This window comes from Eublepharis macularius, chromosome 12, assembly GCF_028583425.1.
Source record: "Eublepharis macularius isolate TG4126 chromosome 12, MPM_Emac_v1.0, whole genome shotgun sequence".
Classification (NCBI taxonomy): Eukaryota; Metazoa; Chordata; class Lepidosauria; order Squamata; family Eublepharidae; genus Eublepharis; species Eublepharis macularius.
Window position 1 is genome coordinate 59,414,160 of NC_072801.1, and position 24,632 is coordinate 59,438,791.

General features: G+C 43.5%; 1 protein-coding gene across 1 annotated transcript; it reads left to right on the forward strand.

Moving 5' to 3' along the window:
* The first annotated feature begins 685 nt into the window (after positions 1–685).
* Positions 686–15,746, forward strand: LOC129339507 (17-beta-hydroxysteroid dehydrogenase 14-like). The gene is made up of 9 exons (XM_054994086.1): positions 686–773; positions 2,499–2,543; positions 4,237–4,337; positions 5,753–5,819; positions 10,463–10,554; positions 13,210–13,314; positions 14,202–14,269; positions 14,845–14,941; positions 15,522–15,746. Exons 1-9 carry the CDS (start codon positions 686–688, stop codon positions 15,744–15,746), a joined length of 888 nt encoding a protein of 295 aa, XP_054850061.1.
* The last annotated feature ends 8,886 nt before the right edge of the window (positions 15,747–24,632 follow it).

Here is a 24,632-nt window from a genome sequence, read left to right on the forward strand (position 1 = left end):
GTGCTCCAAGAGGGCAGAGTTTTGGGGAGGGGAGGGAGCTCAGCAGAGATGTGATGCCATACAGCCCACCCTCCAAAGGAACCATTTCCTCTGTAGTCTGGGATCAACTGTAATTCCGGGAGAACTCCAGGCCCCACCTGGAGGTTGGCAAACATACTCTGATTGCCTTCTTGAAAGGAGATAGAGCCAGATGACTTAGCCGTGTTAGTCTGTAGTAGCAAAATCGAAAAGAGTCCAGTAGCACCTTTAAGACTAACCAACTTTACTGTAGCATAAGCTTTCGAGAATCACAGTTCTCTTCGTCTGGGTGCTACTGGACTCTTCGATTTTCCTGAAAGGAGTGACAGATTTGAACTGGACTTTTGTAGGGACATGGAATTGTTCCCTTGCATTAACCCCCCTCCCCCCTGCACAAGTTCTATCCATAATGAGTTTTCAAGTTGTTCTTGACAGAGACTTTGAAATATGGTCAGCTCGTGAAATTAGGCAAGGGAGGGTGGGGTGCACAAAACCTCCCTAGGCAAAAGGCACTCTACTGCAACAGAGTTCTCAAGAGGGCCAGGACTACATTTCCCAGCATTCTCAAGATGTGGAGCATGCTCTGTGGGGGAAAGCAGTGTAATAACTTGAACTGGGCCATCAGTTTCCATTCATTCCTGAGGAGGAGCTGTGTGGAACAGCCAGCATGACAACTGGATTGCGGTACCAGGGCAAGGTGGTCATAGTGACAGGGGGCACTGGAGGCATTGGTTCAGCCATGGTCAGAGAATTTGGTAAGAATGGAAGCAATGGGGGGATGGAGCAGGTTTTGCAAACAGGTGCTATGATGAAGACAAAGCTTCTGCTTTGGAAGACTTGCTCCCTAGTCCAGATGTGCAGGGAAATTAAGGATAGGGCAACCTGCTGTTTATATGAAGAAACCAAATGGAGCCTTGTTGCATCTTAAAATTCATTGTGGCATAGTTTTGATTTTTGTATTCTGCTAACATCTCCTAGATGCAGTCTGCCGGAATATATTTAAGGAATAAGTTTGCCTCCTTTTTTCTAGGAGGGTGCAGTGATGGGGAAATGTTTAGCTGTTGAATATTTGCCCAGGAATGCTCAGTTTAAAACAAACAGAGCCTCTGTCAAAGGGGCACAGCCACCTTCGTTAAAAACTTGCATAGGAAGTGCAGATTTGAAAGAAGACTGGACCCTGGTGCCTATAAATCTTTCATGTGTAACAGAAGGAACAAGGACAGACCTGCAGTGCAATTGTAAACACCCTTCTACCATTGAAGCCCCTGTGGAAAAGTTCCCTCTTTTACACGTGAAGGAGCCCATTGCCTTCATGCCCGGTTTGTAGGTTTCTTGAGGTGACCTGATTGGCCAGCATTGAGAAGAGAATGCTGGATTGGATGGATCTTGAGTGATCCAGAGGGATTCTTCTTTTTGGGGGGGTGAGAGAAGCTGTTCCAAATGCCACCTCCTCTGCTGCTGTTGAAAGTTCTGCTAGAAGGAGCTGCAGCACATCTCTGTGTTCTCATCTAATGAAAGTGGCGATGTCCACAAATTTCCCATCACACCTTGATTTTTTTTCAACGACAACATTTGATTTATAAACTGCCCTTCAGGACAACTTAATGCAACACCCAGAGCGGTTTACAAAGCATGTCATTGTTATCCCTGCAACAATCTCCCAGTGAGGTGAGTGGGGCTGAGAGAGCTCCTAGAAGCTGTGACTGACCCAAGGTCACTCAGCTGGCTTCAAGTGGAGGAATCTAACCTGGTTCTCCAGATTAGAGTGCCGCTGCTCTTAACTGCTACACCAAACTGGCTATCCTGTACGACTTGTGCAAGAGCAGGTGATGATTTGTTTTCCAGTTGAACTGGCTTGTGCTGGAGTAAGCAGTGATGGCTGCAGGGGGTGAAAACTGATTTTGGAATAGAGCAAGGGAGCTGCTTGTGAAATTCTTCAAAGTACTAAGCTGGCTCCCAGGGGCACATTCATTAAGGACAATTGTCAACTTGTTCAAATGGGCCACCCCATTGTTTGAAACGCAGTGCTTTTCAAGGATCCGTTCATAAATTGGATTGCCAGGGACTACTGAGTGTACAGAAATCAAGCCACCAAGGACATGTCTGGCTAGACCTTGTAGGCACCACAGCCAAATTAGTTCATGTATGAGTGTTTGGTTCCGGGTAGGCATGCACTTTCACAACTTCAGGCACCTTGTTAATGGATCCTGCCCAAGGGTTCAGGCTTTTTGGGATAGTCATTAGGTGTAGTTAGACTGAGACTCTTGGTTTGTTCTAGAGTACAAGGACTACCTATGGAGTTCTTCCTGTACTGAGACTGAAAACCACTTTGTTGAAAAGGCATTTGTAAGATGTTAAGAAGATGTAAATGCAGGAAAGGTGGAATATAAATTTTTAAACAAAGAATCAAATGATGCAGATCCATGTGTAACTTTTTGTCTTCCTTTCATTCCCCCCAACCTCAACTTTCCTCTTCTCAGCTAGGCAAGGATCCAAGGTGGTATTCTGTGCACCAAAATCTGAAGGTGAGACTAGAGACTCTCTCCCCACAACCTTGATGACAGCCCCCCCCCCTACATGTTTGGGGCTAATTGCCAAAAGATGGAGTTCATAGGGTAGAGAGTCCATCATAGTGATACGTGACTTGTGTGTTCTCCTCTTTTCCAATTAACAGTCTCCACTCTGGATTGAGTCCACAGTACAGTGCAGAAAGAGCTTCAGTTGTGCCCCACACACATACTGTTACTCCAGACAGAAATGGTCCAGGGAAGAAAATAGTTGGTCCATTATGGAAGAACACATAGCCACATGGTTTTCTCCAATGGATCAAATACTGCCCCCTTCCCATGACTCTTTCTGTCAGGGATAACATTGGTGGGGAGGGGAGGGTGGTCCCAACCCAGAGCAGGGCCTGTGCAAATGGGGAGAATATTATGTACTGAGTCTAATGCGCAGAATGACTTCAGCCCAGAGTGATTTTAGCTCAAAATAACGTGCTTTATTGCAAGCCAGAACAGACGACAGCAGATAGTAACACACTACAGACCCTCTCTCTTAAGCAGAACAGAAGCCTCAATATATACACATAAATCCCACCCCAAGAACAGGCATTAACCAATAGGAACATGTACTTTAGAATGCCATCATTTGCATGAACTATATGAAGTGCAGGCAAATGTAACCAATGGGAATGCAGGCATTAGGAACCTTGACATAACCTGAAGCTAAGCACACTGCATAACATTCAATACAGTAAATACTTTAGAGGCCTTGCTCTAAACCCAGTACATAACAGAGAACACACATAATGTGACTGACGAAGTTCACAGGTTGGAGTTGGAATCCTCATCCCGTTAACTCTTTCTCTTGGAAACTTTATGTTATCAGTCTGGCTAATGTCATGGGAATACGAGGGGTGGGAGCAAATCCAGTAGGTGAGAGAAGTATGCAGGTGAGGGAAAGGAGTGTAAGGTAAACAGTTTTTGCCCTGACAGAGACAGAAAAGGCTAAAGCAAGATCTAAGTTTCTATTGCATCATTTGCAAACTGTATAAAATACGTAAACAAGCAGCTGAGTGCAAAAAAAAAATCAACAGGTGTTCACTACTGAACAATTCAGTCTTTAAGCTCTCAATAGATTTGAGATGATGTCTGATCTGTGATAACAAGCATTTTCTTTGAGAGTATCAACTGCTGAATGTACACTTGTATATGATATGCACAGACAAATAATATGCATGTGCACATATGCATGTGCTTTTCTGTATGACAGTATATAACATTCCATGCATCCATATGGGACCCAGGAGAGCTGCAGCCAGTCAGTGTAGACCTGGATGGACCAAAGGTCTGTCTTAGTAGAAAACAAAACGTCTGAATGTCTGTGTGTTGATTTATTGCAATCCTGTGCAGGCAGTTTGAATGCTATGGGGTAATTCAGAAAAGGTGTGTGCTTCTTTTCTTTCTTGCAGTGCTGCTGTTATCAGTACAGGTTCTTTTAGTATACCGTATGTTGTCTTTAGTTATATAGGTAACCACAAAAACCCAGGTCCCTGCCTCCTTGGAACTTGCTGTGTAAAACTGGCCATGGAGAAAACGACAAAGGGAGGGGAGTTGTTTGTACTGAGAACCCAGTCACACTTGGGAGTGAAGACTAAGGGAGAAACCAAAGGCTTATGCCCTTTTCTGTTTGCAACTGCTCCCTTCTGTTCCCTTGCAGCGGAAAAGGGACAAGTACTTCAGAAAGAAATCCAAGATTCTGGGTGCGCAGGGGAAGGCTACTTCCAAGTCTGCGATCTCCGCATTGACAGTGACATTCAGGTAGGTCAGAACCGGGGTAACAGCAGTGATTTGGGGGTGCTTCTCTGGCATCTCCAAGATCTGCTGTTTCCTCTCCCTGCTTATAGGAAAAATGGTTATCTGTATTCTGATTTGCAGTTATCTTAACTGTGATAACATCCTTCTCTTGGCCCCTTATGCTCCTCTTCCGAAAATTCACAATAGCTTTCCTGCACATTTTGTCTCATGCATATATGCTTGCAGGCCTATTCAGCTTTGTGTGTCTCTTCAGTCCTGTTGGCTTCTGCATCAGCTTTAAGCTTCTTGACCTCAGTGACATAGCATACCCTTCCCATGGCTGGTGCAAGAGCTTTTTGCAGTCAGGCAATTGGCAGGGCAGTACTGCCACCTTGACCCTGGGTCCAGTAAAGTCATGGGCACGAACAGAAAAAAAAACCCCGAACATGGTGTTTGCTGTTTGTTGCCATCCACTGATGAACAGGATCATGTTCACAAACATGTTCGTTGTTCGTTGTTTGTGGGGGCAAGTAGGCTCTCCTCCAGCCATCAAGATCCCTACCGCACCACTCCCAGAAACCCTACCTGAGCAGGCAGCAGGAAAGGTACCAATAATAAATAATAGCTTGGCCCCAGAGCCTGGCAGCAGCCCTGGAACCTGAAGGGGTAGATCCCTATCCCACCACACACAAAGAAAATTCAAGTTCCAATGCACTCACTCTAACAGCAGTGGTCGCTCCCTGAAAGCCAGAGCTGGGAGCCCCCCTCCCCCCTGGTCTTTTCCTCTTGTAACAAATCTGGAGCTCCAGTCCACACTTGGAAGGAAGACCTGCCTATCAAGCAAAATTGGACTTAGATTGGGGTTTCCAGGGCAACAGCAGGAGTTCAGACAGAGTTCAGACAATCCCTGCCTGAGTTGCCATGGGAATTGATTGCAGGTGCCAGACTGTCTAGCTTGACGAACAGCAAGGAACAGCAACGAAGGAGGCTTGCAATGGCCACCTATTCATTTAGAATGGGGCCTCACGAACAGCTTGTTCGCAAACAGCAGATTGGGCTATTCGTGGGTTTTTTTAGTTTGTATTGCTGTTTGTGCCCATCTCTAGTCCAGTTGAGTTAGAGGCAACACACAGTTCCGAGACCCTCATTGATATGGTGCCTGAGTACCCACCCCAAGCTACAACTGGCCTTGTCCCCCATTCCATTATGTGCCATCTTCTTTGGTTGCTCTTTCTTTCTTTCTTTCTTTCTTTCTTTCTTTCTTTCTTTCTTTCTTTCTTTCTTTCTTTCTTTCTTTCTTTCTTTCTTTCTTTCTTTCTTTCTTTCTTTCTTTCTTTCTTTCTTTCTTTCTTTCTTTCTTTCTTTCTTTCTTTCTTTCTTTCTTGATTCTGTTGTTATCCTTGCCTTGCCTTGGATCTCTTTTATTTCTGTCTCTGCAGAGGTTGGTTCGCGTGACTATAGAGCGTTATGGACGCCTGGACTGCTTGGTGAACAATGCTGCAGAACGTGAGTTACTTGCAAAATTCTTGGGGCTCTGAGAAGAAACGTAATGTGTGCACCTAGGTGTGATCATGTTTCTTGATTGTTCAAGGCCAAAAGAGAGTTGTTCAGTACAGAAAAAATAAAGCTTCCAGGGTGGTTGTTTATAGAGAAGATAAATTCCAGTCTAATAATAGTACTGTGATGTTCCCTGGAACCTAAGAGTAGGTTCGAGGCTCTTACTCCAGGCAGCTGCTCCCTTATCTCATCATTGGCCCTCCTGTGCTGGTGCTACCTCCTTATTTCCCCGTGCCACCTTCACTTGTGAGTCTATCATTCTGCAGTGGCTGGGGGCAGGGGGCGGGGATAGGCACCAGGGAGACAGGCGTTTGGGCTGGAAGGTGCTGCTCTGGCTGGCTATTGCCACCTGGTCCCAGTCAGTTCTGTCTCCTGCCTCACTTGCCGCTCTCGGACCTCTGGGGTGTATCACTTCCCTCCTGGCCCATGCTTTGGGTCTGGGGCCTCAGTGCCTTCTCCCAGGCACACCTTTGCCAGCTGCTGTCTCCCTTGTCTCTAGCTCCTGCCTCTTCCCACTGCTCTTCCAGCTCCTTTTCGACACTGCCCCCATTGCAGGCTGGGCTTTGAAAGTGCCCGCCTCCTGGCCTCGACCCCACCCATCTGGCGGTGAGCCAGGTGCCACGTTGCTGCAAGTGCTTTGAATAAACTGCATGTAGCATGGCCTCTTGCATAAACTGCATGGCCTCTTGCATAAACCGCATGTAGCTGCATGGCCTCTTTCTTCCTCCAGAGGTCACCATCAACCCACCCTCTCCAAGTTTATGAAAAGTTTCCACTTGGCCTTCTGCCATTCTTTCCCAATAGCCTCAGAATTAGAGTGGGGGTTTAACTACCATCTGTTATCTTCTCCTGTTTTTCCTCCTGCTGTCCATGACTTACCTCTGACTTTTCTAGCCAGGGTCATGGGCACTTTGTCTCTTCTCAAATATCACCCCTCATAGAATAAGCTAAGGAAGTTTTCTATATGAGAGCTTTCTCTGAACTTGCAGCTGGCTGTCAGTGCCTTCTTGGTGGTGACACCAAAGTTGTGTAGCTCCCTGCTTGAGGAGGTTTATTTGGTCTCCTCAGTACTGGCATTTAGAAGCCTCAGTACTGGCAATTATATAAAAAAAGAAGAAGCTGCTGATGCTGTGTTGTTTTTTTTCAGAGGCCCTTTGGCTAAAATTTAAAGCTGGAGAAAATATTATTTTTATTCTTCTGTTTGTTTAAAACATGGATATGTTTTAGAGATGTGCTCAACAAGGCTCACAAGATAAAATCATAAAAACATAAAATCCATTAAAAACTCTGCCTGCGGTAGAATCCCCTGCTGATCGGCAAGCACCATTCCACTTTGGGCCTTCTGAGAGTTCGAGGTGCTCAGCAGGCATCCTGGGTCTCTGCCCAATGGCACAGTTCTTTCCCAAGCCCACCTGACTCTGGTGGGTGGGTGGGGAGGCTTGCTTCTCTCTGGGTGTCTATGCTTCCACAAGCTGGTCGATTAGAGTATTTCCCACTAAGAGGTGAACATTGCTGTTTACAGGCATGCGTCTTCTGCTTTCATTCTCCTTCACAAGGATGGCTTACCACACTTATATACTCTTAGGGATCTAGCAATCTATTGATCAACTGCCTCCCTGCCCCCGGTGACAGTCACTAGGATAGAAAAAGATTGCAAAAAATTAAAAATATTAACTCTCTTGTTCATTTTATTTCATTTGCGTATTCATTTGGTGGCTGTTTTTGTCTTATGGACTTGCTGAAATGAGTAGAAGTTTGCATTTTCATCTACATGTTCCTTCCTTCTCCAAAAGCACAAGTCCTTAGTTCATCACGTTCTGTTTCATGCAAAAAGTTTATAAGGGGCTTCCATATAGTGAGAAATTTATCTAAATTCTTTTCCCTGATCAACAACATCAGTTTAGCCATCTCGGCATAGTCCATCATTTTCTCCAGCCGCTTTTCTACTGTAGGTAATATTGTAGTTTTCCATTTTTAAGCATCTAAAAGTCTTGCTGCTGTTATCGTATACAAAACTGTGGCATGTTTACCTTCCAGCTGTTTGTCTATTAGCAAAAATGCCTCTGGTTTCATTTGAACATTAATCGTTAGAATCTTCTGAATAATTGAATGCATTTGTTTCCAATACTTTTTTGCTTTGTTACATGTCCACCAAAGATGATAAAATTGTTCACATTCCCAACATGTATTTGAAACAATCTTATACATTGTTGCTTGTTTTTCTGGTGATGTATACCATCTATACATCATTTTATGAAAATTTTCATTCAGACCCGAATTTAGCGTAAATTTAAGACCATTCAACCACATCTTCTCCCATTGTTCATGTTGTATATATCCATAGTTCTTTGCCCATTTTATCGTACATGCTTTAATGTGTTCTTCTTCTGTATCCAGTCTCAACAAACATTTATACATTTTAGCAATAACATGGTCAACAGTTGTACAAAGTTCAGTTTCGAATACTGCCAGAGTCTGATCAAATCCAAATCTTTTTATCAACTTTAAATCTCTCTGTTAATTGTGTATAAAACTCCCATTGACATGCAAATCCTTGTATATTCAAATCTTCTCTCAATTTCATTTTGCATTCACCTTGCAGAAAATCTAACATATCCTGATATGTCAACCATATCATTTCTCTCCTAAAAAACACCTCTTGAGGTGAGATCCAAAGTAGTGTATAGATTTATATTTATTTCATACTCTCCAAATGGCACATCTTATGTAATAATTTTTAAAATCCAAATTTACTTTAACTTTATCATACCACAAATAAGCATGCCATCCAAATCTTAAACCATGTCCCTCTAACTCCAATAATCTTATATTTAGAGTCCCTCTAACTCCAATAATCTTACACTTCTCAACAATAAGCACTCTTTCAGTCAAACCAAACAACAAGCATCAAAATTTATCTTCAAACTGGGTATACCTAATCCCCCTCTTTCCTTTGCATCTTGCAATATTTTAAGTTTAACCCGTGGTTTCTTCCCTTACCAAACAAACTCAGATATGTCCGTCTGCCATTGTTTAAATGGTATATCAGATGTCAATACTGGTATTATTTGAAACAAAAATAACATTCCAGGTAAGACATTGTTTAATTACAGATATTCTTCCCAACAATAGTTTTCCCCTTCTTATTAAATCCTTAATATCTTTCCATATCTTAGCATAATTATTGTGAAACAACATATAATTCATACTTGACAACATAATACCCAGATACATTACTGTCTTTTCAATCTTAAAACCAGTTTTTCCTGTCAAAACAACTTGATCTTGTAATTTCATATTTTTGTTAAAATCTTTTGATATATGTTTATTTATTTTGAAATCTGCTAATGACCCAAATTCTTTTAATTTATGCATCAAAATATCCACTCCTTTTATTGGATCTTTTAAAGTCAGTGCTTTTTTTCTAAAAAAATGTTTAGGGGCACTCTCAGTTGGAGTTGGTTTAGCAGGAATTCTAACATTTTAAAATTTTTACTTTCTCCCGTTAGATTCACAAAATGTTTAGGGGTATGCGTACCCCTGCGTACCCCCAGAAAAAAAACACTGTCTAAAGTTTTATCTAAGTCATCTGCAAAAGCTCTCAATATGAAGTTTTGTTTCGTAACCCTCACTCCCTCAATATTTTCATCTTGTCTTATGTCTCTATTCAAAACCTCCAAAACCAAAATAAACAAGAGGGAAGACAAAGGACGCTATCTTTTGCCTTTTTGGATTTCACATGGTTTTGTCAATTCCCCATTAACAATTATTTTTGTCAATTGTAAAATATAGATTGATTTTACTCATTTTATAAAATTCTCCCCCAGATTCATATTTTCCAACAACTTAAACATAAAATTCCAGTTCAATTTATCAAATGCTTTCTCTGCATCTAGGAAAAATAAAGCAGCTTGTTTTTCATTATGTTTTTCAAACTACTCTAAGATATCTAATACAATTCTTAGATTATCTTTCAACTGCCTCTTTGGTAAAAAAAAACAAACCACATTGATCTTCGTGGATATAGTCTTGTAAAAATCTTTTAAACCTTTATGCTAAGATTGTGGGAAAGATCTTATAGTCATTATTCAACAATGAAATTGGTCTATAATTTTTTACTAAATCAGATCCTGGCCTTCTTTGGGTATTAAGGTTATAAAAGCCTCTTTCCAAGATTCAGGCATCACACCATCATGCAAAATATACTTCATTGTATTTTTAAGTGTATTATTATTTCATCTTCAAAACATTTGTAATAAAGGCCTGATAATCTGTCAAGACCTGGCGCTTTACCCAACTTAAACTTTTTATAGCTCAGCTACCTCTCCAACTGTTATAGGGCCAATCATGATTGTATTTGTTCTTCAAAAATCTCAGGCAAATTTTGTTTTTTAAGGTAATCCTCTATTTTATTCAACAAAATCTCCTGGATTTTATATAAATTCTGGTTTTCTCTTATGGATTTGCTGAAGTGAGTAGGACTTTGCATTTTATAGTCAGCAGATGGGTGGGAATCTGGTCTTACTCTCTGTAGAACTTACTTCTATAAAATCCACTTCTGTTTTACATCTGCTTGATCTTTTTGCAAACAGTTTTTCCTCTCGCGAAGGTAGATGATGCGACGATCCAAGATTTTCTCAACTTCGTGCAGCTCAATGTTTTTGGAGTTTTTTTAGGATCAAAGGTGAGTGGATTCCAGTGTATAAACAGCTGTGCTGTCTTCTCAGACAGTTGTCTGGCTCCAAAAAAGAAAATGAGGCAGAAAAATGGGAAATTTCTGCTATATGATTTAGAGATATTAAAAATTGTTTAAGAAAACATTTTGATCTTCTGATAAAACTTGACGTAGACTTATGATCTTTAAAAGATACCCTTCTTAGCTCAGAAAAATGTTATTAAAATGACCATGCTACTAGGGGTGGTCCTGTTCACTAGCCAGATCTAGGCATTCAGTGGAGAGTGCCATTTGACTGCCTGCCTGCAGCACTGGGGTCTACCCTAGGAGCTGTCTCCATCCCCAGTGAATGGGCAGTGGGGAGCCTGGTCCCTGCTTCCCTTTGGGGGCCAGATGGCCGTCCTTACCTCCCCTGCTCCTCCTCTGACTGTGGGGTAAGGAGGCAGGTGGCAGATTCTTGCTGCAGTGCAGGGAAGTGAGAGCTAAGCTACAGGAGAAGAATTGCACGAGGAGGAGCATGTGAAGGGAGTCACAATGTTAGCTGGGAAGCTGAGTTTTAAAAGAGATTGGAAAATTTTGTCAATTTCCTGTCTCTACAGAGCCAGGGAGATGGCTGCTCAGAAGATTTATTTCCTCTTTGCCTCTTAGAAGGGGAGGTGAAACTGACAGAACTTCCCAGAGGCAAAGAGGAAATTAACAAACCCTTTGAGCAGCCCTCTCCCTGTCTCTGTAGGGAGAGGAAATTGACAAAGCCTTCCAATCTCTTTTAAAACTCAGCTTCCTTGCTAACATTGTGACTTCCTTCACATGCTCCTCCTCCTGTAATTGGTCTCTTGTAGCTTGGCTCTGAGGGGTGGGTGGGTGCAATTTTCCCGCTTCCCCATGGCCCAGCAGGGGAGGGGCAGCTTGGGCACCCTAGCCTACGGTGACCCAAATCCTTGGGCTGACCCTGCATGTTATCTGTTCTGTAGAACACCAATTATTATATCTAAGAGTTTTAATGGAATATTAATAGTTTCATATTGCTGAATTTTTAAAAAACAGGAAAAACTTAAATGGTAAAATGGAGGTTATGGAGTTCCCAACTGTTTGTTCTACAGCTAAAGTAATGCGATGGACTCTCTGGGTGAGGATTCAAGGTGATTTTTCTAGTCCCTCAGCTGTGATTTTATTATCTGTGCCATGCTGGATGTCTGGAATAAACCCTTTAATAAATTTTATTATTCTCCCTTTTTCCTCAGCTGTAATAGATAAGATCTAACATCTTCATCTTCAGCTGGTATAAATATCTGTAGGGCAAGGCTATATGTCACACAGGTGGCAACCATCATGAAATTCAGACAGAGACTTTTTCTGAAGTCTATTTTCATTGAATCTTTACATAAGAGAGAATTGCTTTGAAATGGCCACATGGTGGCATTGCTCTCTGTGGAGAACTACAAATATTTATCAAAAATCTTTTAAGTTATTGCTGGCATGAAGAAAAAACAGGTTTGTGAGAAGGCAACAGCGTTTTGGAAAGAAACTGGAACTACCATCAGAATATTATTTCTCAGATCCAGTTTTGCACTTGATGGTGCTTTCCATCAATGCATGGCACATAGAACTTTCTGCCATTGCAAAAGGCTCGCCCATCAGAGCTAAAATCTCTTGCATTGTTCAAAGGCCTTTTGCACCAGAGAAAAGTGCCCGGTCAGCGCAGGATCTCAGCCACTGAGTTTGATGGTACCATTTAGGGCCAGCTTTGTTTCTTCTTAACTATGTGTATGTAAAGAGCCATCAAGTTACAGCTGACTTAGGGAGACCCCCAAAAGTTCAAGGCAAGAGACAAACAGAGGTGGTTTGCCACTGCCTGCCGCTGTGCAGCAACCCTGGACTGATGGTTTCCTGTCCAAGTACTCACTGGAGCTGTCCCTGCTTAGGAGTTAACTAGGGCCGTTTCCATGCGGCTTACCTTAGTCCAGAAAACAGAGAAATCTTGCATGAAATCGCGCGAGAAGACACTGTTATCATGCAAAATCACGTGAGAAGATGCTGTTATCGCGCGAGAAGACGCGATAACAGTGTCTTCTCACGTGATTTCGCGTGAGATTTTGCTGTTTTCCGGAACAAGGTAAGCTGTGTGGAAACGGCCCTGGTCTTAACTATATAAACTTGTAAAGAGTGATAATCTCCCCCAAACCCCAGGCATTAGTTTTGAATTTGATAACATCTCGGGTGGGGGGTGGGGGTTAATAAAAATTGGGGGTATTTGAGGTCACCAACTAAATGAGAGTAGTCAGTAAAGGACAATGTTTACATTGGTTAACTGTGTTATCAGATGTCTTCAAAGACTATTCAGAAGTTGAATGAAGTTAGTAATCTTTAATAAAACTACATTTCTATTGATTTTTTTTAAATTCAGTGTAAATGCACTTTGGATAAATCTTTTTCATATTTTAGAGTATAACAGCTCAGAAACACATGATATAAAATGTTTCAGATATTTTAGAATCACTGTTTGTGGTATGTGTGGGGTGCAGAGTTGTAAGTCTCTTAGCTTGTTTTTCTTTTTGTGTAATTTTTATATCTAAAAGATAAAAAGGAGAAAGTATAAGTCAGGTTACTATGTCTTACTCTTTTTGGGATCGGACACAGTTTTTCCTTCCGTTTTTCCGTCTGCAGTATGCCCTGCCCTGCCTGCGGAGAACAAAAGGAAACATCATCAACATCGGCAGTCTTTATGTTGACCTTGGATTTCCAAATGCCGTGGCGTATGCCTCAACCAAAGTAATTCTGAGATGACAGGAAAACCAGCTATTAGGCTCTGCTTGTTCTAAACTTTGGTTTGCCGAACTTCCTGGAAGCTTCTGCGCCTGTGTCTTTAATGGCTGCTTCATCTGCACGTGAATCTTTTCACAGTAAAGAAAGAGGGACAAGTTTCCCCTGCAAATCTCTTCATCTTATGAAAAGCTGTACCTACTGATCCTTGTTTAGGAAGCTGTTAAAGGCAGCAGGCCCAATTGGCGATTCTTAAACCTGCCTGTAACAAATGTCCAGTACATGTTTAACACAATGTAAATTTCTTTCTCTTAACACCACTTGCCTATCAGTACAGTAAATGACACACATTTCCTAGAGGACCTCCATGACCAGCTTTCCATCTTTTTAAATGTGTGAAGTCATTTGTTAATATCAGATCCAGCAGGGATCCTGTGACACAGAAGACAAGGGGGGATGGGCTGTGGCTCAGCGGTAGAGCATTGGCTTTGCGTGCAGAAGGGCCCAAGTTTGATCCCCCACATTTTGCCTTAGAAAGGATCAGGTAGCTGGTGATGTGAAAGGTCTTTTCACGAGACCTTTATAAGTTCAAAAGCAATTCTGCTTTTGAACTTATAACCTGATTTGAGCTGGAGGAGTCTGGGATAACTGGTTTGGATAGAAGCAGGAGAATATGATGGGCTTGTTATTTGGGGCTGTCCATGGTTCTGACCACCCCTGTGCTTTTAATGGTTGATAGTTTTGCAGACAGGAGCACGGATGTGTGTGTCATATTTATCTCTGTGTCATGGAAAGCTCCTCTTTATGATTTCTGCACACTGAGCTGCTGTCAGAGGTGGGAAAGAAGGCCAGGCCTTCAATGGTGGGTTGGCTACCTTATCTGTTTTATCTTACAGGCTGCTGTTATATCAATGACCAAATCCATGGCCATCTCAGAGAGCCAGTACGGAGTACGGGTCAACTGGTAATGGGATTATTATTGTAATAAAGCTTTGGATGCTTATGGGGCTTTTCAGAAGAACATCAGCAAAAGAAACAGGCCCCTGCCCCAAAGAGCTTCCAGTCTAAGTGCAAAAAGAAAGGAGATAACAGGGAGAGGAAGGGTAACGGGTAACTGGCATTGCAAATGTGTAATTATCCAGACAGTTGTGCTGGGGTAACATTTGTGTGGGGAAGTTATTCATTGTAAAAAGAAAGCCCTGTAATCCTCCTCCCTTCAGTAGTAAAAGTTACAGCTTAGGCACAAAGCATGCTTATCTACTGTGCAGTTTCTAGAATTATAATGTCAGAATTCTAGAGTTGGGTACCCTCATTTTCACTGCTGCTGGAATAATTTGTTTTCTGTAGGGTTCTGCTTAGGTAGTTTAATCAGATGTTAATAAGTTAACACTGTAGTCCAGGTCCACATGTACTGTGATCCCAGCGGGTGCCTAGTCCCTGCAACTCATTCTGTGCATGTGATTGGTCTATCATGTGAGTTGGGAACATGTTAATTGTATCCCTCCCCCCCTCAACATTCCAAAATATGTTAAATTCCAGCATTTCACCTAGTAATATCTGGACCGGTATGTGGAGAAGATATGCAAACCTGACACCAAATCCAGAGGCTACAATTCAGGAAGGCAAAGATTATCAGGCAAGTGCATCGTGGGGAAACCAGAACAGGGTGGTGGCAGCAATGGGGGGTTCCATTACCTATGTATAAACCTCAATAAATAGGGCAAATATACTATGCATGGTTTAAAAAAATTAAAATTCTTCTCCACCAAAAAACTTCTAAAATTGACATAATATGCAATTTAAGGAAATTTGCCTAGCAAATTCTGCTTCTGTTCATCATCAGGAAGATCCCTATCAAGCAGAGTTACTTACTACCTAAGACTATTGAAGTCGATGGACTTTAGAAAGGGGTAACTCTGCTTAGGTTGGCATTGTAAGAGAGCAGTCCTCCTAAGCAGGTCTGTAGTTCCCATTTTATTCATTGGTACTCCCAGAAAAGTGTTCATAGGATTGCAGCTGGAGCGGCAATTGGAGATGCTTCCCAACTCCACTGCTCTGCTTCTGAGATATTCACAGCTTTCTCCTAAGGGCTAGAAACTTGTAAAAAAATCCCATACGGAGACCAGGCTGTCTAGGGGGATTAGTGTGCTGTGTGTATATACATGAGCTGAGTGCAGGGTACTAATTTCTCTGTTTGATCTCTTGCAAATTTCCAGCTTATGGGACGATTTGGTACCCCGGAAGAGGTGGCATTGGCTACCCTGTTCCTTGCTGCTAATGGAACTTTCTGTACGGGTTTGAACCTGGTGCTCAGTGGTGGAGCAGAACTTGGCTTTGCGAAGAAGAGCCAGGTGGATGCCAAACCTGGCCCAAGCAGTAGTGGGAGCTCACAGGGGGGAGGGGACTTCATGGTTCCTGCATGGGCTGGGGAGAAGAGCTGACTGTCTAGCTGTCATTGAGTCAAAGTCCTCTTTCTGGGAAGTCCTGTGGCCTTTTAAGGATCAACCAGTTCAGAGAAGCCACAGAGAGGAAGAGACCTCTGCTCTTTCCCCCATCCACTCCTTTACCGTGTCTATTTTGTTTCTCCTGTTCCAGCCCCTTTCAGATTGTAGATGGGCAAACTTTGGGTAGCTGTGAAAGCAGGAGGATCTTCACTACAGGTGCTCAGGAGGACCCAGGGCTATCCAGTCAACAGAAAACAAACAGCTTGGCCTGCTCCTGTGCCTTTGACAGCAGCACAGGCAACAGCCTTTAGCTGATGATGATACATTTCGTCAAGCTATTAATGGAGGCTGATCAAGTGTCTCTGAAAGGTGCAGGAGCTGGAAAAATACATGTCAATGGTCCTATTCAAAAACTTCATCTGCTTGTTTTCATGCCTGTAAAGCAGGTCTTTAGGCTGGTGCTGGGACAGAGAATTAGAGGAGGGATTGAGTCAACGGCTGCCACTTGTCAGCACTGGAGAATGGTCTCTCCATAAACATGTTCCCCTTCATATCTGCTTTGTTGGAGGAGGGGTTCTCTGTGAGCACCTTTTGTGGGTCCAGTGAAGAGCCATATGGAGAGCTGACTCTCTGGTGCTAGAGCATATTCCAGCCTTAGAGTGCCTTGGCATAAGTGGGAGGAGAATCCTGCATCATCACCCACTGAAAAGTTCCAGGGGCAAGCAATTACCTGGGCTGGTTCCCTTATATGGTGTCTTCGTACACTTACAAATAAAACAAATGCCATAAATAGAGCCCAGAGGCACTCCTATAGAGCAGTGAGTTCTCTGCACCACGTTGTAACCCAGAGAGAGATTTTGCAGGCCCCAGGGTACTTCTGCCAACTCCCAGTAATGTATCTTGACAAGTTCCGTACATTCTTTCCACACACACCTGCCTCTTCTTTCCAGCTGGAGAAGGGGGATCATTATTTCCAAACCCTGACTGCTCCTTGTCCAGACCCCTGAAGGGCCTCCCTGAGAAGCATTCCCATTCTTTTGGCATAGGCTCTGGTTGCCCCACTTGCAGGCCTGTCCCATAGGATAGAACCATTCACAATGCCCCCCCCCAGGAACCCTTTCTTGGTGATGGCCAGCAGTGCATAGGCAGCGACATCTTGGCACATGCAGACACCATTATGAGCTCTTGCTCATGTTGGAGGATGAACAGGCAGCATCCTTCTCTTGCTTAAATCACCTTCCATTATGTAATTGATTCCAGCTTGTTGTCCACACAATAAAAGTTCCATGCCTCCCATCTGAGAGACATGGTAGGCATTTCAGATTCTCCCCCTTTCTGTCTTTTTTTCTTGCCTTGTTGAAATTACCTCTGTTTCCAACACAGTCAGTCAATGTAGGGGAGGGGAGCCTACTGGGCATAATTTCTCTAAGGGCCTATCAGCATGCACCCTCAATATACATAGTTCTGAATCCCCTCCCCAGTGAGGACTGATATATCTAGTGAATGGGGCCAGGTTCAGAAGGGAGACGATTTTCTACAAACCCAGGGGAACCTCTGGCCTTGCCGAAAAATACCCCACCCCGAAGAAAAAGGGGTGGGGAGGTTGAATCACCAAAAGCAGTGGCATGTACGGTTTAAATTTTTGGTGGTTCAACCCCCCCCTCCTTTTTTAAGTTTTGGCATTTTTCTGCAAGCCTGCAGGTTCCCCTGGGGTTGTAGTGGCAAGATGAGAAAGGTGGTGAAAGGAGAGAGGTGGTGCTGGGCAGAGGACAAAGCATGGATCAGCGAGGGAATTTACCCATGAGTTTCTCACAGGTCCCTGCTTGTTTATTTCTAATGCCAGGGCTTACCCTGGAACATATTGTGGACACATAAATTGTCCACTCCTTGCCAGGGTTCAATTTGGAAATGAAACTTGAGAAAGCTCTAGAAAGTGTTGGCACGCATGATGCCTTTCTGTGAGCAAGGAGAAATCCAGAGGCAACACAGAAGTGTTTCATTTCCTTTGGACTGGAAAGTAAAAGTAAACTTATGTGCTCTTGTGATAATCATCTATTGACTTGTAGGGCCCTTTGGTTAAAAGTTCTCAACACACATTTTTGCTCTGCCTTGCTGTTCAAACTGTAGCGGGTTTTTTTGGCTTTCTCACAGCATCATAAACCAGCTGTCCTTTTCCTGGGTTCTCCATGGCTCCTATCCACCTTTTCACAATCTAATTTTTGTGAAAATATGGAGGGGAAGGAGTGGATTATGCATCTCCCCACCAATATCCAGTGCTATTCCATCCCAGCTGCTGGTTGGATTTCTGCAGGTTTTTCTTAAAAAATAATGGTAGTAGGTATATTGCTATACCTGATAATATTGGTAGTAGGTATATTGATATACATGATAATGATATACAAGTTACCAATTAAAAACAAGAAACTGGAGAAGGGGACCTGGCAGGGTGGGGAAATGGCAGTCAGTCAAGGGTCATTGTTATATTTAGGAGGGGGAAGTATATCCTATGTAGAAGAAACCTATCAGATGATCTAGAGTAAGGAAAGTGGGTTTTGTGCATATTACTGAGGCTGTTCCAGGCCTGAAGTACCATCCTGTGTATTTTATTCCAGTTTATTGTATGCTCAATAAAAGTTTAATGCTTCCCATCTCTGAGATTTGCCATATGTTCAAGAGTCCTGACCCCTCTGTCTTTTCTTACTATTGGGAAGTTTATTTTGTGTTCCAACCATTTGCCTGCACTGAAGTAAAGGGACAACTAATAATTTTAAAAACAGAAGAAATTAAATTAAAGGCAAAACTAATTTAAAAGTGGTAGAACAGGGGGGACAACTTTTGCTTTAAATTCAGTTATTGACATTACTTCAAGAAAGACTAACATAAAAGTGTGTCAGAATAAACTGAGAATGGAGTAACCTCATCCATGTTTCTACAATAGGCCCAAAAGATATTTTGAACATGCCGTCAAACAGACAAATATGCCAGTACAAATACAGAAGATTCATAAAAGGAAGGAAGTGTAAAAATAAATTATAAAAAAAGGTGGGAGAAATCGTCAAACAAATTTGTTTTCATATTACACTCCCCACCAAAAAACCTCTCTTTACCTCATTCATACTGCATTTTAACTTACCAGTTTTAAGCAGATTACCAAATATAAAAACTAAACCACATTAAATAGTTGCAAAAATCAATCACAAGCGCATAAAATTTCACAACTGAGAGTAATAGGTCGACTATTCTACTATATAAAAGGCTAAGCGTATTCAAGACAACTCACTTACTACCCTGGTGTGCCTCCAGAGGGCGCTGCTGTGGAGGAAAGCCCAGATGAGGCTGCCAGATCACCAGAGACTGTGCCACGGCAGGAAGTCCAGGCTGAAGTCAGGCACAGAGCAGGTGGCAAGCCTGCCCCCGCCTTTATCCAGCGGGAATCAGGAGCAGACCAGATGGCACTGCCCAATCCCCGCCTTCACCCAGCTGGGATCAGAAGCAAAGTAGGTGGCAATGTCCACCCGCTGCCTTCACCAAGCTGGGATCAGGAGAAAGAAGGTGGCAGTGTTGGCCCCCCTCCATCACCCAGCTGGGACCAGGAGCGGAGCAGGTGGGAATGCCCATCCCCTCTTCACCCAGCTGGGATCAGTAGTAAGAAAAAACAGACCAACGTCCCCGTATATTGAACCAATAGTGAAAGTTCACAACTTATACACCATTTATCTGCCTAAGAAATTAGGTGTCAATAATTATATAACAAAAAATATTTCCAAAAAGGAACAAAGGAGCTGGACAAAATAATTGGCTCCTCACAATACACTGGAACCTACACAATGATTCCTATTGTAATTGCTAAAGAAGTCCAGACTGGAGCTTTAAAATACACTGTGACTCCTGGTCACGAATATGAAAAGAGTCCATATGATGATCGTGATATGTTGCCAAAGACGTGAATAGCCAGTAATTTTCCCAACAGGATTCCGGGTATCCTCCTGTTTCAAAGTTTCTTGATCACGGGAATTAACTGCAAAAAATCACATACATGATATGGCAATCTCTATATTCTCATAAACTATTGCATTCTTGCCCCCAAAGATACTCCTTTATAGCTTGACAAAAGTTCCCGACCGCATTCCCTGCTTGGTCAACAGCTGTTAACAAGTATCCTAATTACAGAGTATTTAAGGATCCTATGCTATGAAGTCTTAAAGCTCCCCAACTCCTCAGTCACAACAACCATATAATCCTTATCCCATTAGCAGGTGGCAAGCCTGCCCCTGCCTTTACCCAGCGGGAATCAGGAGCAGACCAGATGGCACTGCCCAATCCCTGCCTTCACCCAGCTGGGATCAGAAGCAAAGTAGGTGGCAATGTCTGCCCACTGCCTTCACCAAGCTGGGATCAGGAGAAAGAAGGTGGCAGTGTTGGCCCCCCTCCATCACCCAGCTGGGACCAGGAGCGGAGCAGGTGGAAATGCCCATCCCCTCTTCACCCAGTTGGGATCAGTAGTAAAGCAGGTAGCAATGCCTGCTCCCCCTTCACCTGGTTGAGATCAGGAGCGGAGAAGATGGCAATGCTCACCCCCACTTTCACCCAGCTGGGATCAGGCATGGAGGAGGTGGCAAGGCCCACCCCCCGGCTTTCACCCAGCTGATATCAGGAGCGGAGCAGGTGGCAGTGCCTTCCTACTGCCTTCACCCAGCTGGGATCAAGTACAGAGCAGGTGGCAATGCCCACCCACCCTTTACCCAGCTGGGATCAGGAGAAAGCAGGTGGCAATGCTTGCCCTCCACCTTTGCATCAGCCTTCAGCCAACAAGCCCAGGCCTACCACCATGCTGGACATCCCTTCAGAGCCCTGCAATAGCCCTGCAGAGAAGAGTAGCATATCAAGCACCAATCCATATGCAAAAGAACCTCCTCAGGATACAGTGAAGCCTCCCTCCATTAGCATTCCACACCTTGGGAAATTCTTACAGGATGACTCAGCCCAACCCCACTGTCCTGAGTAGATATAAATTACCTGCCAACATCTTTTCTACGCTGTGACACTGAGAGATCTCTGTCTTTTGGTGCTACACCTCTGAAGATGCCAGTCACAGCTGCTGGCAAAACGTCAGGAGCTACAATACCAAGACCACGGCTATACAGCCCAGAAAATCCACAACAACCATCGTTCTCCAGCCGTGAAAGCCTTCGACAATACATTCCCTTGATGGTTGGTGAGGTGCCATCCCCTCTCGGGGTAGGCCACCTGCACCACCCCCATGTAAACCGTAAAACCCTCTAACCAACTGCTAAAGGAATGCTCAACCACTTCCTTCTTCCCATTTTTCCTATCTATCTTGCTTAGAGGAGGGGGCACACCTCCCATCCTCTGCCTCAGGTCTGAGAAGGGAATAGATGTCTAAGTAATAGCCATCCATAATTGGTTCTCGAACCTTGCGGGACAGGTGAATCCCAGGAGGGGTCCTCATTGTCCATGAAGGACAAGATTGGGGGAGTGTCACTTGCCCGCTCGGCACCCCAAACTTCCTGAGGGTCACCATTCCCACAATGACACCCTCTGCGCCGCTGGGCCCAACCCGGGAGACCAGGAACTGTGGCCGCGGTGCCCCAAAAGTCCTCCTATTGGGCCCCCTCATCTGAGGAAGGGGACTCACCTGAGGATCCCCTTCTGTCTGAGTCCTCATGCTGTCTGCGCCAATGGGTCTTCCTTCGAGAGATCTTCCTTCTCTTCTGTCACTTCAACTAACCAGGGTTGTCTGTGAAAGAAGGAAAGTATCACCTTTCACTACTGCTGCTGCCCAGTAGCTAACCTTCAAGAATTCTTCTGCTCCCATCACCATTGGAACATTCACTTCTCTTTTGCTGATGTGACCATTGATTCCTGAAGAGGGTGGATGCATCTTAGTCTGGTGTCACAGCTTTGACCATTCCGCCTTGAGTGACCCTTCCAGGAGTTTAGATTGTTGACCAAGCCTGTGCTCCTAATGGTGTTGCTCTCAGCTTCACTGACATACTCAGACCTCCTCATCACATTAAGGTGTGTATCCAAGAGGATAACCAACTATTAGTATCTTTAAAAAATAGGTTTAAGTTTTTCTACTGCTTTTCCTTATGCTGTAAACAAAGGATTTAATTACCCATGGATTTATATCGCAGAGGCTGTATTGATACCATTTTTCCTGGGATGTATAAATGAATAACCATGCATACTATTTTGAATTCTAGCATCTCACCAAATGTTATATGGACTCCTATGTGGAAAAAGGTGGCAGATCAGTTACCAAATCCAGAGGCGTTAAAGTGGAAAGCCAGAGATCAGCAGACAAGTATGTTGTGGGAAGAGGAATTGTGCTGCTACACATATCTGGATCTGCCTCATTTTCCCATTCTCAAAGAGGGGCCTGAACTTCTCCCAGAATTATAACTATTCTCTAGATTACAGAAATCAGTGCCCAAGAAGAAAAGGTCACTTGGGGAAGTAGGGGAAACACCAGTCCACTCTAGGGCTACAGGGGTGGATGCTCTTGGACTCCGTTTGTTCTTTGGAAGAAACATCCTTGCTGGGCTCCCACCCCTCCCCAAAGTCTGCCCTCCCCATGCACTGCTTCTAGATCTTCCAAGCCAGAACTGGCAGACCTAGTTCTACCATGCCCTGGTCTAAGGGGCCCATTTTAGCCAGATCTCAGAAGCTAGGGTTAGCCCTTGCTAGTACTTTGAAGGGGGACTATCAAGGAAGTTCAGGGTTACGTCCTTCACTCTGCAGTCAGGCCTGGTCAAGTATCCCTTGAAGCAGGATCTCAGGCCACACTAGTGAGACTTGGGAACATAGACTGGAGCTGAAGGCAGGGAGGGAGCACAGGGCTTGTGCCTAGTGAACCAATTGATCCACTAGTGGATCAATTGATCCAGCAAGGCAATCTTCCCAGGGCTCAGCTTAAGTGGGCACAGCTGCACTGCCACTGGTGCTGGAGTTCCTATGGCTGCATTGTGCATTGAAATAATAAAAGAGGTAGGAAACCACTGAATGACAGAAAAAAGGTACTGAGTACCAGAGGTCTAAGAATGATATTAAAATGTATGAAGAGCATTATTAAAGGAACATGTAATACAATATTGCAAAAATGTGAAAAAATTATAATTACAAAGTTACAAGAACATAATTACTGCAATAGGCATATGTTATAAGGGATGGACAAGCTACAAATAATGCACACAACAAAGACGGGATGCTGGCTACATCCTTGTTTCAATGTATGAATCTCCATCAGTTATGAGTGACTTTTTGCAAGTAATTTTGAAGAAAAAATTTGTCTTCAAAGTTGTGGATAGATAATAAATTCTAAAACAGTCCATAAATTTTAAACATGTTATGCAAAAAAGATCAATACATCAAAGACTCAAAAAAGAATTCATAATGCATAGTGCTATGCAGTTTCAAAGAACAACCCGCATTTTTTTTAAAAAACATCACATCAGTTCAACGAAATCATTATAGAACTGGTCGGAGGAGATCATGATGGGTTGCTACACAGAGGCAGGCAATAGCAAACCACTTCTGAATAGCTTTTGCCTTGAAAACCCTCCAGCGTCAGAGGGCGGGTGGGGTTTGCTATAAAACAAGTTTTACCACATCTAAGACAGTGATAATAAAAAAGGTTGTATGTACAGTGGTAGAAAAAATTAAAAGTTAGAATTCTGCACCAATGAAAACTGAATTCTACTGCTAGCAAATCCTGCTTCACCCACATTCAGCGTCTGAGACCTCATAATCTTATCTCACATGAGATGAGTATAGAATCCTACATTTCGCTCTCTTCTCTTGCATATTTGTAGCTCATGGGATGTTTGGGGACCCCGGAAAAAGTGGCATTGGTTGTCCTGTACCTTGCTGCTGATGGAACTTTCTGTACTGGTTTCAAACTCATGTTCAGTGGTGGTGTGGAAGTCAGCTTTGGGGAGAACCAGGTGGATCCTGACTTTGAGCCTGACCCAAGTGTGAGTGGGAGCTTGCAGGGCTCTTCGAGGAAGTAATAGAGCTGCAAAGGGGGGTAGAGATAACAGCTAAGAGTCCATCCTTAGAAAAAGAAGAGCTCCAAATACACGTTGCATCATGACACTGTAGCAAAAGGAGATAAAAAATGAGAGACTCGACAGTGAGTATGGTGCAAAGATTAGGTTCATAGTGAAGTACAAGGAGTAGGAAGAGGTAGAATAGAGAAGAGAGATCGAATGGGTGTTAACCAGAGAGCAAGAGGAAGGGGCAGAGGAGAGAGTGCACCTTTAGAAAAAAATGTGCTCAGTGTCTTAAATTTGGTCACTGAGCCAGAGTGTAAGCAAGCTCCAGGGTCAGCCCAAGGTTCTGGTGTGGACCATCTGGCTTATCAGATGTTTGAAGGAGAAGATCAGAGGGGTCAGGGGTTACGGCTTACACAGGCTCCACTCGACGAACCCCTAGTAAATTTGAGAGTGGGGCAGCAAGTTTATAAAGCTCTTGTTGATTCTGGTGCTTTGTATTCAACCCTTCCAATATTCCAAAGGGAGCTTCTTCCCCGGAATACCAAGTACCAATAGTTGGGGTAGAAGGGTAAGTTACTACACAACCCTCCAAACTCTTCATTTTCTGTCAGACTGTAAATCTGATTTTAAATGGCAATTGAGTTACTCATCCTGACTGTTAATTCCCTGCTGCCCAGTGCTACTTAGAGGCAGGGACCTTCTGTGTAAGCTTGGTGTAACTCTGTCATTTAGCAAAGAGGGAATGACGTTGGATTTTCCCAAAGCACAAGCAGCTATTTATCTTATGGCTTTAATGTCTACCACACACCCACAATCAATTTTACCTGTAGTAGACCCCTGTGTGTGGGCACAGAATGGGCAACCA